General features: G+C 34.3%; 2 protein-coding genes across 2 annotated transcripts; both read left to right on the top strand.

Moving 5' to 3' along the window:
* Nucleotides 1–3,658: 3,658 nt before the first annotated feature.
* On the top strand, nt 3,659–12,079 carry LOC101247309 (ATP-dependent RNA helicase DEAH12, chloroplastic-like). Its single transcript, XM_004236656.5, has 3 exons — nt 3,659–4,695; nt 6,954–10,089; nt 10,631–12,079. The coding sequence occupies exons 1-3, from the start codon at nt 3,850–3,852 to the stop codon at nt 11,839–11,841; spliced, it is 5,193 nt and encodes a 1,730-aa protein (XP_004236704.1). The 5' UTR covers nt 3,659–3,849; the 3' UTR covers nt 11,842–12,079.
* A 2,525-nt stretch (nt 12,080–14,604) lies between these two features.
* Nucleotides 14,605–17,697, top strand: LOC104646781 (RING-H2 finger protein ATL54-like). Its single transcript, XM_026030612.2, has one exon. The coding sequence runs from the start codon at nt 16,040–16,042 to the stop codon at nt 17,162–17,164; it is 1,125 nt and encodes a 374-aa protein (XP_025886397.1). The 5' UTR covers nt 14,605–16,039; the 3' UTR covers nt 17,165–17,697.
* The last annotated feature ends 280 nt before the right edge of the window (nt 17,698–17,977 follow it).

Here is a 17,977-nt window from a genome sequence, read left to right on the forward strand (position 1 = left end):
CGAAGCGAGCATACCCCTCATTTCGACGATATTCGTGTGCTATAGCACACCATTTTTTTGGGTGATCCGGATTCCTAGGTCTAAAATGCAAAAAAAATCGTGGACGTCCGTCAAGATCTTGTCTATGCATCACTCTGATGCAAAAATACCGTGTCGGAACGTGACACTCCGATCCAAGAATACCGTGTCGGAACGTGACACTCTGATCCAAAAATACCGTGTCGGAACGTGTCACTCCGATTCAAGAATACTGTTTCGGAACGTGACACTCCAATCCAATTATACTATTAATTTATCCTTTATTATCACCGCTTTCAATTCATTGTTATATTATTTTCATCAAGCCTTCTTTATTCAAGACATCACTTCGATAGATAGGATTAGAGAATATAAATTCTACGGTCTCAGGATTTTAGACCAATCACAAACCACACAACCAAATCACACAATCACACAGCCAAGTACATAGAGAACTTCACAATATCATTCAAGGCATATCAATCACTATTAAGAGTTTACTATCAAATAGCATAAACCATAACCTACCTCCACTGAAGAATCAAAGTCAAGAAACTAGTCCTTCAATGCCTTTCCTTTCCTTATTGCCTCCGAAATTCTCCAATCTATCAAGTATATATATATATATATATATATATATATATATATATATATATATATATATATATATATATATATATATAAGTGTAAGTTCACAAGGCCATAAACACTCCGATTATTCTGTGTCTAGCCTATACTCATAAACTCACCTAATTCTATAATCAATCTCTTAAACTTTAAGCCTAATAACAAGTCTTAATTCCTCAAATTACCACAAATTTAATAAAATTTAAACATTATGATACACCAATTATTTAATTACCTATCTCAATATATTCATACGTAATTTATAACCTTAGATAAAAATTAATACCAGATTTTTGAAGCATACGGTAATGAGACCAGCGCCGGTCAACATTGAATTGTGCACTCATACGTGCACTGTATGACCAAAGGCCTCAACTTACATGTTACCTCCATATTATATATATAATAATATTATTTCTAATAATAACCATTGGCTCCATCAATCCTTCTTTCTTTTCCAATATCATTAAATTCCACCACCAACACTTACACCCTTATACCATTCTTATATAATTATAGAATCAATAGAACCCCTGATAATTGACAAGTTACCGACAATATTATAAATGGAAAAATAAAATTCCGCCAACACCGTAATCGATCCACACCCCAACAACAATATTTCCTATGATCAACTAATGGATTATGTTTATTAATAATTAATACTCCTGTGTACAAACACTATGAAAGGTTTAAGAATTCTTCGTACCTGAATGACCCTTTGTTTGGTTTCTCTTAGACACCGCAGAAAGATTTGCTAGGTTTATTTTTCCCTATCCTTTCTTTTTTCAGATTATATCTTTTCAAAAATTCTTATATAACCAACCCATTATAAAAGTGGTGAAAGTGACCCACTATTAATTATAATATTATTTCTTAACCATTAACTAAATAAATTAGTAAAACTATCCCACTAATTTTATAATTATAATTATGAATAGTCCAAAACACCCACTTAAATCTATCAGAAAGTATTTTCTAACATAAAAATTTCTAGTGCCCAAATCGACTACACGGGTTGTTACACTATTCAAATCTAAAATCACAAAATGAGGGAAATGCAGTACAAACTGTACATGTTCACAACTTTATTCAACAAACCAGTAAACAAAAAGCAACATGTTAACTTGCTGCTCAGAAAGAACACCACCGGAAGAGATTTCTATGTTTCTAGAAATGCGTTGTTGATTTTGTTAAGCCTTTTGACTACGACTTTCATGTTTATTCTTAATTCTGGCATTTCCTTTGTGCAGTCTAAAGCCAATTCTATCATGGACGCAATGCAGACTTCACTTTTGGAAGTGACCTGTTCTTTCTCAGAAAAAAAGATTGACATCCACAACGTCCATCATACTTCCTGAAAATGATTGTGTTATCCATTTTCTCAAGTCAAGATTTGCATTGCATATCTCTTCGTTTGTTGGTCTTCTTTTGGTCAGAACCTCCATCAACATTATGCGATAGCTATAAACATCACCACTAGCAGACACTATTCCCTCCGAACCATATTCTTAGAAAAGAATTGAAGAAAAGTTACTCAATTGATATATAACAATAGTTACACACAAATAAAGACTTTCTTTTTTACTTCGAGAATCTGGAAAGACTTAATTAAGATAAGAGAAAATCAAGAGAGTGGATATGTTGTACCTGGTGCAATGTAAACCAAGAGTGCCCAATGTCTCGGTATGTGCCATGGACTTTCTTACAGCTAAAATCTTAGAGATGCCGAAACCCCCCACATGAGACACCATATCTTTATCCAAAAGAACGTTGGCTGGCTTTAGGTCGCAATGAACTATAGGAGTGTTATGACCATGGTGCAGATATTCAATTGCCACAGCCACATCAAGCATTATGGAGACTCTTTGAAGGAGGTTCAAGTGGTATTCTTCTCTGTACAACCAATTCTCAAGACTTCCATTGGGCATAAATTGCAAAACAAAGGCTCTTATATAGTCACTAGAACATGTAGTAATCACTAGAACAACATTTCTCATCACTTTGCATTCGGTATCAAATCGCTTGCATACTTGCTCATTTTCAAGATCCAGAACTTTAATGGCCACTGCAGTTCCACTAGATAATGTGCTTTTGTGCACAAAGCCAGAACTTCCCACACCAATTAAATTGGATTCATCAAAATTATTTGTTGATCGTTGAATCTCGTAATAAGAAACTAATTAATGAGTCACAATCTCCGCTACCTTTTCAACATCTTTGGATTTTCCTTTGTTCTGTCGTTTCATTACCCAAATTAAAACCAACAAGAATATCATCAAGGATGAAATAACCATTATTATTTTTATTTTGTTATTTTCTTTTAATCCCAAAATATAATCCATTCAACCAATTCAAATGAAAAGGGCAATTGTAATTATTATTGCATGAACGTTCAAAAGAAAGTTTTGAGTGCATGGAATAAAATTAGTTTAGAATTTTTTTTTTATTAATTTTACTAACAATTGAACATCTTAACTTGTGCTTGTGACTATCAAACATGATCTTATTCTAATTTAAGTTGTTCTACAAACATATTCAGTTAGGAGGTCTAATAATGTTGAACGAATTTCTTCTTAACGCTGAATTTGCCCATTTATTTAGTAAATTAAATTTATTGTTGATTTTTTGCAATATAATGAATATGAAAATAATAATTAAAACCGGACTCAATTGTTAACTGCCTTTATTAAAAATAGAATTAACTATCAATTTCGAAGGAACTGGAGTGTATTGGTATCAAACCATATTCTAGCATCAAACAATTTCCTAACCATGTAGATGTAGATGTTATGTATCATTGTAGTCGTACCATTTTATGTAGTACTTCTAGAAGTAAAAACAGTTTTAGAATATATTCTTTTCTAAGTTAATGAATTTGTTAGCGAAAAGTCAAAAAAATAATTATGTTTTAGATAGAAGATGAGGTATAAATATACTCATCTTTTTTAATATAAATACGTCACCCAAAAAGTAATAAATATATATATGTCCTTTTCCGGTCAAATTATTCGATATTCATATTAAAGTAGGACTAATTTGAAATCGAAAACTAAGGTTCCCACAATTTATTTATTTTTTAAGTCGTTTCGTTTCCAACTCAACTAATGCCAACTGCAAAACCCTCTTTTTTTAATGCTTCCTTTTTCTGTTCTCTAGAAACTTTTTCCACTGACTGTACTCTGTAAACCCTTTTACCGTAAAATGCATGATTCTTCCTCCTACAATCGCCGGTTCCCGGCTCCGGCGATGTATCACCAGCACTGTTATCGATCGTCAAGTAACAGGCCATGTCGTCCGGGTTTTTATTCTTCGAGTTACGAGCTTGATCGACCGCCGGGACATTCGCACAAGTCGCCGAATTTCGTAATCCAGCTGCGTTATGGTAACCGGAGAATCAACCGGTACGGATTAGATGATCTAATTGAGAAATTACCGTTTGCCCCTCGTAGTTCGTTTGTTTTTAGCAAAGGGTTCCTTTCTGGGTCACTGTTGTATGATCAATGGAGCGAAACGCTTGAAGTGATTGTGAAATTATGGAGAATGAGGCTTTCAGGTAGTCATTCGTTTACTCCATGGGTTAAACGAAACGTTGAGGTTCCATCTGATGAGGATGAATTGAAAGGTAGGGTAAAAATGGTATTTTTGGAGGAGTTGAAAGGGTTGTTAGTGGAGGGTGAACTGTTACAAAAGTGGGAGAAGAAGTTGGAATTGTTGCGCGATGAAATTTGTGAATTGTCGAGATTACTGAAGAACAGGAATAATTTGAGGGTGTGTAATGAGTTTCTGAAGAAAAGGGAAGGTCTTGAGAAGGAGAGTGATTTGATAAGGAAGAGGATAGAGGAGTTTAAAAGAGGAATTGAATGTATTATTCAACAGTTGGAGGAGACGAGTTTAGAGGAGGGTGGTTCAAGGGTGTTTAAGATTGGGACAGAGTTTGATTGGAGTAAAATTCATTGTTTGATGATGAGGGAGTGTCGCAGGCTTGATGATGGCTTGCCAATTTTCGCTTTCCGGCAGCAGATACTTAGGCAAATACATTATCAACAGGTGCTCAATCTATTTGTGTTTTTAATCTCATTAGAGTTTAGACAATCAGGTCACTTGTTGGTGATTACATGTAAATCTCCTTATAAGCATTAGTTGGTAACCAAGTAAAAAGTGATAACTAACTTGCAGTTTAAAATCATTGTGTAAAAAGAATCTTTACATTGTTTGTGTACGTAGCTCCATTATTACCCTGTTGAATATGTATAAAACTTAAAATCTTCTCGTTATCACTGTGTTGAATAGTAGGAGCAGGAATACTTGCACCGTAGTTCATTAGCCAAAATAATTAGTGCATGACAAGTGTTTTGTGCATGAGTTTTATCAGTTAACCATGGTTGGTTTATATGCGTGCTTACCTCACTTTTATCCTTAAACTGTTCCATAACTATGGTAAATTAACATAGAGCCTGTTTGGATTGGCTTATTTTAGGTGCTTTTAAGCAGTTTTGTAGTGTTCAGTTGAAATATAAAAGTGTAAGCAAAAATAAAAATAATAAGTCGAAAGTCAGAAGTTAGAAATCCTAACTTATGGTTTGTCATTAAAAAAAAAGGAAATCCTAACTTATGGTTTTAACTTATAAACCATTAGTTATAAGCCCATCCAAACAGGCTCATAGTTGGTGCAGGCACCAGGTCGGACTTTTGTTTTTTCCGGGTATGGGGAGAACAGACATGTATGCAAACCAACCAAACGTTCCCCTCCCTTCCCCGACCCCTTGCATTTACGAGAATACACAAACTTGTGACATAGAGGATGCCTTAGAGCAACTATACCTTGTGTGAGGGCATGTCCTCTCCATTACTCTGCAAAGTAAAAGCCTGAGGATTCATAGATGCAGAATGTCCCATTCTTGTTGGTTTCTCTCCAGTAATTGATTTTTGTGAAGAGGCCGGTACTATATGAGAAGAATTTCTACCATCATGGTGGATATTTCAACTTTCTGCACATGAAATGATGAAAAGGTTAGCAGTGAGAAGGGGTAGCACTAAGCCCCTAACCGAAGCAGCAGCCTTTTATTTTACTTAAAAGTTATTGTTTTCAGTGGTAACAGATATCGGCATTGGTAGCCCTATACAACCGCCAACCAGTAAGTTCATACTAGGTACCATAATGGCTTTATTATTAGTATACGCTTTTGTAGCTCCAATTCAGACAATTTTTTGTGCGAACAACTGAGCCCAGCAAATCCAAGGAATTCTGTTCTCAATAACATTAGATCTTTCATCATCATTATAACAGTTTTTCTTTCCACTGTTTCCACCGGAAGAAAAATGTGGAAGGCAACATCGTTCCCAGAGTAAGAAGCCAGCCGAATTGCCAATTCATTTAGATTTTTTATTCTAAAAACATATACTAAATTTAAAATATACTAGCAAGGCTAAATTAGTCAAATTTAATTTCTTAATATTTATAATAATATAGTAGAGGAATCGTTACAATAAAAATCTAAATAAATTAGCTAAGTGTAATATTGTAAACCATGAGGGAGGTCAGTGTTATAAAGAGAAACCTGAGGGGAGGTCTCTAATAGTACCTTTTCATTTCGGTCTAAAATAAGTAATGTTTCACATTATCAAGAAGGTATGGATTTTTTCCTTTCAAATCTACCCCTGTTTAGATAAGTGAATTGTTTTCTTTCGAATTTACCCCTGTTTAGATAAGTGAATTTTTATGTTACCTAGGAACTGTCTTAAATAGGTACTATTTAATTAAGGGTAAGTTAGTAAAAGCGATTTTTACTTTTTAGGAGTGTGTAAATTTCTTAAGGGGTGTGTCCAAGCTAAAAGCGCCACTTAATATGGACCGGAGGGAGTAATAATTATCTTTAACTTTTTTCTGGTGATTTTTTTGATAGGAAATTTTGAGCTGAAATGAAGATATTGTTGATTTTGTAGTATTTTGGTTGGAACATTAGGTGAAGTAGTTACATTACTCAGTAAGAAAATTTATGAAATTGTGTTGAATCGTTGTTATTTGCTGTTTGCAGGTTCTGTAGAAGTATTTATTTTTCTTTATTCCCCTCTTCATTCTTGTTTCCAGTCTAACACTTAATTTCACAAATGCCTTATTTATATCGACTTTGTGAAGAGGGATATTTTAGACTGTTGAATGCCTATTTCCGAAGGTCTTTCAATCGCTCCTAGCATACTTGTGTAATATTAATTATTTACCAGTCATTTATGTTAAATTGTTTGAGCTTCTTTCTTTATTTTTCTTTTGTATTTACTATTATAATTTAGACGGTTGTATCTATTAGGTGACTGTCTTAATTGGTGAGACTGGATCAGGAAAAAGTACGCAATTGGTTCAATTCCTAGCTGATTGTGGGGTAACTGGTAATGGGTCTATAGTTTGCACTCAGCCTCGGAAACTTGCTGCGAATTCTTTGGCACAAAGGGTGAAACAGGAAAGTGAAGGGTGTTACGAAGATAACTCGATCATCTGCTATCCGTCATATTCATCTGGTCATAAGTTTGATTCAAAAGTAGTATTTATGACGGATCATTGCCTTCTACAGCACTATATGGTCGATAAGAGTTTGTCCAAGATTTCATGTATCATAGTTGATGAGGCACATGAAAGAAGCCTAGACACTGATCTACTTTTAGCATTGATAAAGAATCTTCTCCTTCAGAGGCTTGATCTGAGGCTTGTTATTATGTCTGCCACAGCTGATGCAGCTCAGCTTGCGGATTACTTCTTTGGCTGCGGAACATTCCATGTGGCTGGTAGAACTTTTCCGGTTGATATTGAATATGTTCCCTGTGAATCCAGTGGATGTCTTGGTGTTGGCCCTATCTCCTCCTATGTGTATGATGTTGTCAAGATGGTGACCGAAATCCATGAAACTGAGGGAGAGGGAACAATTCTGGCTTTCTTGACTTCTCAGATTGAAGTTGAGTGGGCTTGTGTGAAGTTTCAAACATTGTCAGCTATTTCTTTACCTTTACATGGCAAACTATCCCATGAAGAGCAGCATAGAGTTTTTCTCAGCTATCCGGGAAAGAGAAAGGTAATATTCACCACAAATGTTGCTGAGACATCATTGACAATTCCAGGGGTTAAATATGTTGTTGATTCTGGCATGGTCAAAGAAAGCAGGTTTGAGCCTGGCACTTGCATGAGTATTCTCAGGATATGCAATGTCAGCCAGAGCTCAGCTAAGCAGCGGGCTGGTCGTGCTGGGAGAACTGGACCAGGAAGATGTTATCGACTGTACTCGGAAAGTGATTTTGAAGGTATGTCTCATCATCAGGAACCTGAAATTCGCAAGGTTCATCTTGGTGTTGCAGTGCTGAGGATTCTTGCCTTGGGCATTAAGAATGTGCATGATTTTGATTTTGTTGACGCACCTAGCCCTAAAGCTATTGAGATGGCCACCAGAAATCTGGTACAGTTAGGAGCTGTTGGGAAAAAAGATTCTGCTTATGAATTAACTATAGAAGGGCACAAAATAATTAAGTTGGGTATTGAACCTCGGTTAGGCAAATTGATCCTCAGTTGTTTTAATCAACGTTTGAGTAGAGAAGGTGTTGTTCTTGCTGCTGTTATGGCTAATTCCAGCAGCATCTTTTGTAGGGTTGGTTCTGAAGGAGACAAGCTAAAATCCGATTGCTTGAAGGTGCAATTTTGCCATCCAAATGGTGATCTCTTCACTTTACTTTCTGTTTACAAGGAATGGGAGGCTGTGCCTAAGGAAGGAAAGAATTCCTGGTGTTGGGATAATAGCATCAATGCCAAATCCATGAGAAGATGCCAGGAGACTGTGCAAGAACTGGAAGCATGCCTTAAGAGCGAACTTAATATCATTGTTGCAAGCTACTGGCATTGGGATCCTCAGATGCATACCGAGCATGATGAAACTTTGAAAAGAATAATACTTTCTTCATTTGCAGAGAATGTTGCTATGTATTCTGGATATGATCAACTAGGTTATGAGGTTGCACTCAGTAAAAAGTACATCCAACTACATCCGTCCTGTTCGTTGTTAAATTTTGATCGACGACCAACCTGGGTAGTGTTCGGTGAAATCCTTTCTGCAGCTAATGAGTATTTGGTCTGTGTTACTGCATTTGAGTTTAGTTCTCTTTCTGCTCTTAGTCCTTCCCCGTTGTTTAATTTTCTGGAGATGGATGCCCAAAAGCTGGAAAAGAAAGTTTTGACAGGTTTTGGGAGCATGCTATTGAAAAGATTCTGTGGAAAATCTAACAGTAGTGTCAATAACCTTGTTTCACGCATTAGAACTAAGTATATGGATGAAAGGATTGGCATTCAAGTTAATGTTGGTAAGAATGAGGTTCTGTTATATGCTTCATCCAGTGATATGGAGAGTGTTTTAGGTCAAGTGAATGGTGCACTAGAATATGAAAGCAAGTTGTTGCAGAATGAATGCTTGGAAAAAGGCCTATTTAGTGGTGGATCGGCTGCATCGGCCTCAGTTGCGCTCCTTGGAGCTGGTGCAATTGTTAAACATTTGGAGCTTAAGAAGAGAATCTTGGCTGTTGACATATTTCATTCAAATACAAAAGCAGTTGATGATAAGGAACTGCTGATGTTTTTGGAGAGAAACACATCTAGTGATATTTGTGCAGTGCACAAGTCCTCAGGTACTGGCCACGACAATGAGGAGAACAGATGGGGCAGGGTAACATTTCTTTCCCCTGATGCTGCTAAACAAGCTATGTTGTTGAATCAGGTAGAATGTAATGGTGGCTTTCTAAAAGTTGTTCCTTCGAGGAGTGTATTTAGTAATGATCAAAAGCAATTCTCCTCTGTCCTCAGAACTAGAGTAAATTGGCCTCGTAGATGCTGTAATGGTGTAGCTATTGTAAAATGTGAGCCAAATGATGTTGGCTTTATGGTAAAAGATTTCTCTGTCGTAATGATAGGTGGAAACACCATCCGTTCAAAGCCAAGCAATAAGTACTCTGACAGCATAGTAATATCAGGACTTAATACGGATCATTCTGAGACAGAGGTACTCGAGATTTTGAGTGGAGCTACAGATGGGAAAATTCTGGATTTTTTCTTTGTGAGAGGAAGTGCTGTGGAAAATCCTCCAGTTGCAGCTTGTGAAGAAGCACTTAGGAGAGAAATCTCCCCCTTCATGCCTAAAAAAGCACCTTTTGTCCAGTCTATTCGTGTTCAGGTCTTCCAACCAGAACCAAAGGATACTTACATGCGAGCGTCTATCATGTTTGATGGAAGTCTTCATCTTGAAGCAGCTAAGGCTTTGGAGCATATTGATGGCAAGGTTTTATCTGGATGTCTTCCCTGGCAGAAGATAAGATGTCAGCAACAGTTCCACAGCTCTGTTTCCTGTCCTGCACCTGTTTACCATGTTATTAGGAACCAGCTGGATTCTCTACTCCCATGCCTCCAGCGAAGAAATGGTATCTTAACTTCTCCATGTTATATTTCTTTTTTGTGTTTTTTTTTTTTTGAAAATTTTAATTTGATTAATGATCATCTTTGCTGAATTGCTTCTTTAAAAAGGCATGGCGAAATGGGAAATAAACTATTGAGCAGTGGCTTATATGGTATTTAATTTAGGTGACAGAGTTAGTGTACCTCATTACTTCCATTGATCTAAATTGCTGCTGTCACTTTTTTGTTTCCTTATTTCCTAGAGCAGAATGAAATTATCTCCCAGATTTAATGTTGATCTGATGATTACTTGCCTTGTACGGAGAAATAACCTTTTGTCCGGTCAAATTCAAAACGGTAATTGGGAAAAAACATTCTTGCATTCTACGGATTACCCTCTCTACATTTCTGTCCTGTTACATTCTGGTGTTGCAGAAATATATGGGATATAATAAGACAAGGTTTAGTAAAACAATTTTTTAATTAACTTTTAACAGTAAAAAATTTCGGAGACAAGTTGATCAGGTGGTACTTGACTGCTGAGAAGACTTTGGGATTGTTTTGCAGGTGTGGAGTGCAATCTGGAGAGAAATGAGAATGGTTCTTTTAGGGTTAAAATATCTGCAAGTGCTACAAAGATTGTGGCAGAACTGAGAAGGCCATTGGAGCAACTGATGAAAGGCAAGATTGTGGATCATGTGGGAATTTCTCCAACTGTTGTTCAACTTCTATTTTCTAGGGAAGGGAATAATATCATGAAGATGGTTCAGCAAGAAACAGGAACCTATATTCTTTTTGACAGGCATAGCCTTTCTGTGAGAATCTTTGGTTCCTCCGACAAGATTGATATGGCTGAGCGGAAGTTTGTTAACTCCCTTCTGGCACTACATGAAAGCAAGCAACTTGAAGTGCATCTTCGTGGAGGACTTTTGCCTCTTGACCTGATGAAAAGAGTTGTTCAGAGTTTTGGACCAGATCTTAGTGGTCTCAAACTAAAGGTGCCCGATGCAGAATTCTCTCTGAACACAAAGCGTCATTGCATCTCTGTCAAAGGTACCAAAGACATGAAGCAAAAAGTTGAGGAGATAATTTCCGAAATTGCTCACAGTGGTCTTCCAAGTATAATGATGGACAATGAGACGGACTGCCCCATTTGCTTGTGTGAACTGGAGGATGCTTACAGACTTGAAGGTTGTACCCACACCTTCTGTCGGTCGTGCTTGCTGGAGCAGTGCGAGTCTGCAATCAGAAGCCGGGAAGGTTTCCCTCTATGCTGTATGCATAAAGGTTGTGGGGCACATATTCTGGTTTCTGATTTGAGGTCTCTGTTGTCGAATGATAAGTTGGAGGAACTTTTCAGGGCTTCTTTAGGGGCATTTGTAGCAGCAAGTGGGGGTCTCTACCGGTTTTGCCCCTCCCCTGACTGCCCTTCAGTTTATCATGTTACTGAATCAGGAGAAGCTGGTGCACCTTTTATCTGTGGCGCATGCTATGTGGAGACGTGTACGAGTTGCCACCTGGAGTATCACCCCTACATCTCATGCGAGAAGTACAAGGAGTTCAAGGACAACCCGGATTTCTCTCTAGAGGAATGGGCCAAGGGGAAAGAGAATGTGAAGAAATGTCCTGTTTGCGGGTTCACGATAGAGAAGATAGATGGCTGCAATCATATCGAGTGCAAGTGTGGAAAACATGTTTGCTGGGTTTGTTTGGTATTCTTCAGCAGCAGCGACGATTGCTATAACCATCTGAGGTCTCTTCACCAGGCCATTATGTGAGGTGCAAAAAACTAAAACTCTGTAAATATTCTGCTTGTGTATATATTTCTGGAACTTTGAATTACATCTAAACAAATGAATGTAGTAGTATATACAATAGTAAAACCATCTAAATATTACCCCTTTAAGTATGATGTTTATATAGACACTTGTGTAATTATGTGTTCACAACTTTTAACTCTTTTAGAACCATCTAAATATTACCCCTTTAAGTATGTTTATATAGACACTTGTGTAATTATGTGTTCACAATTTTTTACTCTTTTAACTTTCTTTCATTGATAAGCTAGTTGCCTCAAAGAATACTTTGATTGTTCTTGGAATTGTCACTCAACTTTTAGTTATTAGCCATCAAAGTCATCTACTTCTTTTGTTTTTCTAAATGTCTATCTTTACTTTACCTAGTTTGCTTCCATGGTCATTTTACTCGGATTTCGTATTTTCGAAGAAAATAATTCTTATAAAAACTATTAAAAAGAACTAAGAACATTGCCACATATATTGCCATCATTCACCCCATGCCACACCTTTTATTTATTTATTTATTTCCAGAACTTAAAAATGGTATTTCCCTATATATATACACTTGGCCTTTGGTTTATCACAAATAATAGGTCAACTTACTAAATGAATAACTGGTTATTTTAAGTGATGAAATGGGCTTCTGCAGAACACATTCTTGACCAATTGTTATTTTAGAGCATATATTGTGATATCTATAGTAGAAAGAATTTGTTTTCTTTTACTAGTAATATTTTGGCATTAATTCATTGAATGGTGATCACAGTAGTCGGTGCAGGTAGGGCCAATATTCTATTTTTAAATGCATTTTTTAATTATTTTTTCTTTGACTGGAAAGTCGTCATAGTCCATTATAGGAATTTGATATGTAGATACTGAAAATGTGCACCACCTAACTAAGGGTGTGTTCGCTTGGTACGAAGATAAGTTACTTTTTAAAAAAATCTTACAAGGTGAAAATGAAGGTGAGATGTGTTGCAAAATATGAAAAAATTTATTCTTTTTATCAATTAAATATGAAAAAAGATATTTAAGATATTTTTATCCATGCCAAATTCACCCTAAATCTCGTTTTAATTTATGTTACTCTTAGAATCACACAAAAGAATCAAGTATGTGAAGTACAAATAATTGACTTTTAAAATGTTAATTGGACCCTTGTATGTCACATTCCTTTTCCCTTCATTGTATGAAAAGCTAAAATTAAAATTAACAAAATAAGTTTGAATATCTTTAAAAATTGAATAATTGGCCCTTCCAATGCACAGTCTAACACTACACACCACACCGCCCACTGCCACCCCTCCAATAAAAGCCAAATTACTATTTCACCGGTTTTAATTTGTATGACTGTTTAATTAGGTATAAAGTATTTTATTTGAAAAATAAAAATTTTGAAATATGTCGTTCAGATAGCTTTTAGAAATTTGTGTAATAATAAATTCATCTTATTAAGTATACAAAAATAGATTTTAAACTTGAATTATTACTAAATATAAAACTTTGACATTCTTTTTGAAATAAACTAAGGAAAGTTTGTTATGTTAATTGAGAAAAAAAACTAAAAGACGGTATCTTCTCGATTCACTTTTACTTATCCACTATTCAAAAAATGAATTTTCATTATTTGTCACTTTTAACATAACAAAAAGACACCAAATAAATAAATAATCATGTTTTACTTTTTAAATTAATTATTTATTCTCTATATTTTTTATAAGATCTAATACTAAATATCAAATAATGTGAATATCATAATAAAATATTCATATCAACTATTATTTTAAAAAATATTTGAAAGTTAAATTAAACAAATAAAAATAATAGTGGGAGTTTGTTCATTAATCAATTATTGGAGAATGTGTTTAATTAAGATAATTTTACAAGCTCAATTCACCACATAAACACTAATTTCTACATTTAGTTGACCTACCCTTTAGTAGGTATTATTATTGTTTGTGATGGACCAAAAGTCAAGTGTATACAAAGAGATATACACACTAATGAGAATGCCATTTTTTTTTTTGAAGTTTTGATTGAATAGTCATGTTGGCCATAGAGCATCTCCCATGCTGCTCATAATTTAGGTTGTAACACTGAGGGTCGTTTGGTCGGCGTAAGGAATATAAATAAATAGTTTTAAGATTAAAATATAGTTTTGGGATAAATTTTGAATATTTTGTTTAGTTGTCGTGTTTGTAATAATTTATTCCATCATTTATATCATAGTGATGGATAAGTTATTTCATATGCATGGTAGGATAAATTATTCCATGATATAAATATTAATCTTTAAATAACTTACTTCCTACCAAATGATTCATCGATATAATTTTAATCTTTTAAAGTTTTTTAAGCCTCACAACTTTGAATGCTCCTCAAATTATAACTCAAAAGAAAGCGTCTATAATTGAATAATAAATGTTCTTATATTTACCCATAACTAATTTCCTTCTCATTTTGATGTGAAATTTATCGATTTAAGGTGAAATTTATGATGAGCCCTTCTCTAGTTTAATCATCGATGATTTGTTGCTTGGTGCAACACTTTTCTATTTTAACTTATCTAATAGAATTCGATTCAATATAAAAGTTTTAAAAATTTTTTGTCATATGCATATTACTAATCGATTTTGGCAATTTATGATCAAATACAATTTAGAAATAATTGTATGTCTGTATAACTTACCTCTTAGACCAAAAATGTCTCATATATATGTAGAGCTCTTGATATCACTTTGTTTTTTTCTTCTTTCCCAGCAGTGAATTTCGATCCTTTTATTCAAAATTTCTAATACTAATTCTACCATGATGTGTGCAGTTATAAAAACATATAATTAGTTAGTTGAATGAAAATTTTAAAATTTTAATTATTTCAAAATATAAAAGATATAATACATATTCTTTGTCGCAAAACAAATCAAAATAACGACTTAATCAACACATAAAAACAAAGGCAAACAACTTTTAAATTCCCCAACAAGATGGATCTAGATCTTAAAATTATGAGATCAAGATCTTATGTTTTTGAAATAGATTCACGATAAATTTCTTAAAATAAATATAAAATTTGAATCAAAATTATTAAATTTTGTAAAATTCGAACTTGTAGGTAGGTTGAGCCCTTGCAACAACTAGTACTTATATGTCACTGATTAATTAATTTAATTCTCCTACCTTATTAATACTCACTTAAATTTAATTTCACTGTGTTAACTCTTACAGTTTGTTCGATAGTAGTTACCTGTTGTTTATATATCGTATTATAATGTATTATATTTTATTGCTTCATATTATATTGGATCTTAATGAATACAACATTTGGATAAACTATATCGTTCTCCGTCATAATTTGAATAATAAATCGACAAGAAAATTAAGATACAAGGTAGAGCTACCACGAAAAAGGTAACATAAGAATTAAGATAAAATTATTAAATAATAAATAAAAATAAAATTAAAAAAAATATTAAAATAATAACACAATTTACACCAAATCAATATAATATAATATAATATAACGATAGCCATATTTACTTTTAGCTAAAAGATAATAAACAAAAATCCTAATCAGTTTTTCTTTTTCATACAAACAAAAAAAAAAGCTTTATCCATAACAACAATAACAATTAATTAGTCTCCTTAATCCTTTAATTACGTGATGTAAAACTCCACGACATCATTTTTAACGCAACATAGTACGGGAAACATTTCTTGACTCTCACAAATCCACCACAAATCTTTTAAATCTTTGCAAATTCTTCTCTTAATTTTTTTTAAAAAAAAACTAACAAACACAAAAAAGACCCAAAAATTTATCTTACTTTAAACAGCTCATACGTGGCTTTAACTGAGAAAATCACAAAAAGGGGTTATAATTTTCTTGATTTCTTGATACATTTTCTTGAAATTTCTGTTTTTTTGAGGTACTTTTTAGTTTCACTCTACTCATTTTTTCATCTTCCTCTGTTGTTGTCTCTGTTGTTTTTGGAAAAAAAAATACTATAAAAGGGGTCTTGGTTTCTTGAAAAATTTCTAAAAGGGGTTATTTTTCTTGATTTCTAGGAAGATTTTCTTGAAATTTTTCAAAAAGGGGTTATTTTTCTTGATTTCTTGAAAAAATTTCTTGAAATTTTTTAAGGGTAGTTTAGTTTCAGTGTACTGATTTTCACTCTTGATGGCTTGGTATAATAGGAAGATGGTAGTTGTAATTAAAGATGAAATGGCTATTTGTTTGAATTGTTCTCCAGAACGTTGTCCTAAAGAATGTAGGATTGGTGAATTTTTTCCTCCTCCTTCTAGTCCCATTAGAAGTGAAAATCATCCTATGCCTTATTTTTTTGTTATTTTGCTTTGTGTTCTTGGGGCAATGTTTGTGTTCATTTGTTATATGATTACTCTTAAGAAGTACAACATGAATATGAGGAGAAGTGATGCTAATTTGAGTGGAAATGATGATGGTTTTGTTGATGAGTCAGATATGGATCATCCAATTTGGTATGTACATACAATTGGACTACCAAGATCTGTGATTGAGTCGATACCCGAGTTTAAGTATATAAAGATTGATTATTTGATTGATGGGATTGATTGTTCTGTTTGTTTGAGTGAATTTGAAGAAAATGAGAGTCTTAGGTTGTTGCCTAAATGTAGTCATGCTTTTCATGTGACTTGTATTGATACTTGGTTAAGTTCACATATGAATTGCCCGGTTTGTCGTGCTCCTATTGTGTCTGATTTAAATGCTGCATTAGGGATAAACAATGTGGAAGTTTTTTCAACTGATGTGGATGGTTCTAGTGGTGATGAGGTGAATCATGTGGAAAGTCAAGAGTTGGATGAGGGGGGAAATGGTGAAATGAGTGTACGAGATGAAAATATTGTTGCGCTGTCGAATGAAGAAGGGGAAATTGTGGGATTTTTGGAGAAAATTCATCATGTTGTTGATGAAAAGCCAAAGGGAAAAGGGTTGCGAATATGTAGTGATTTAGCTGAGCATCGAGGTAAAGCAAACAACGTAATGCATACAGAAATGAGGTCAGTTTCAATGGATCCATCAGCTGTTATAGTGGTTCGTCGTGCTATGAGTCAAATGACTTTGGATTATAGCGGTGAAGGGTGTTCTAATTCGAAGGATCAACTTGCTGAAGGGAAGGCTGAAAATTCTGATGCAGCTGCAAAGAGAGGAAACAGAAACTCGAGGTTATATGAAGCGATGAAGTGTTCTTCCTTTGGTCGTTCGTTGCAAAAAGTGCCAATTTGTTTGAAGAGGTCCTTCTCTAGCAGTGGTATTCACAAGTGACAAAGAGATCAACAACACACAAGTGACAATCAATCAATGTAAGTGAAGCTTTTTAAGACTTCACTATCTTGAATTTCAATACGAGTTCAAGTTTTTGCATTTGGAAATCATATCGAAAACATATTGGCAAACAGTGTCCACACAATAAGAACTAATGAACAGCTGAATTGAGCAGATTCACAAACTTCAAAAGAAAGAGAAAAAAAAGAGAACTATAAATTGGCTTTAAGTTTCATTTGTCAATGTTGTTGATCCACTTAACAAGCAAATATGGTACTGTGATTTCGATTTGTGATGATGAAGGCAGAGATGTATCGTTAACGAGAATGTGAATGATATGTAAGGTTCTTGACATAAACAGAATCAAATTCTGGAATTTCACTTTGTTGAAAGGAAAAAAATACTATTTGTGCTGATGAAGGTGTCTGTTACCATATGCATCTATAGTCTATTATGTTTTAGTTACCACATTATTTCGTTGTTGTTAGTGTTCTTTTGCTCTTTTCCTTATTAATTAGACATGTTTTCATTAATCCCGTATTTTCATTTACATAACTACTTTGATTTGTTGTACCTGAGCTGAGAGCGTCTTTCAGAAATAACCTCTCCATTTATCTGTGTACGGTACACTCTACCCTCCATAGACTTCACTTGTGGGATTACACACGATGTGTTGTTTAGTTGTTGTAAACATATAAACAGTTTCTCACAAAAAGAAATAGCTTTGTTAGTCTTGCAGCAAGTGAAGAAGCAAATTTCAATATATAATATATATGTATAAAAGGATAATGTTTGACCTATATACACAGTATA

Source organism: Solanum lycopersicum, chromosome 4 (assembly GCF_036512215.1).
Source record: "Solanum lycopersicum chromosome 4, SLM_r2.1".
Classification (NCBI taxonomy): Eukaryota; Viridiplantae; Streptophyta; class Magnoliopsida; order Solanales; family Solanaceae; genus Solanum; species Solanum lycopersicum.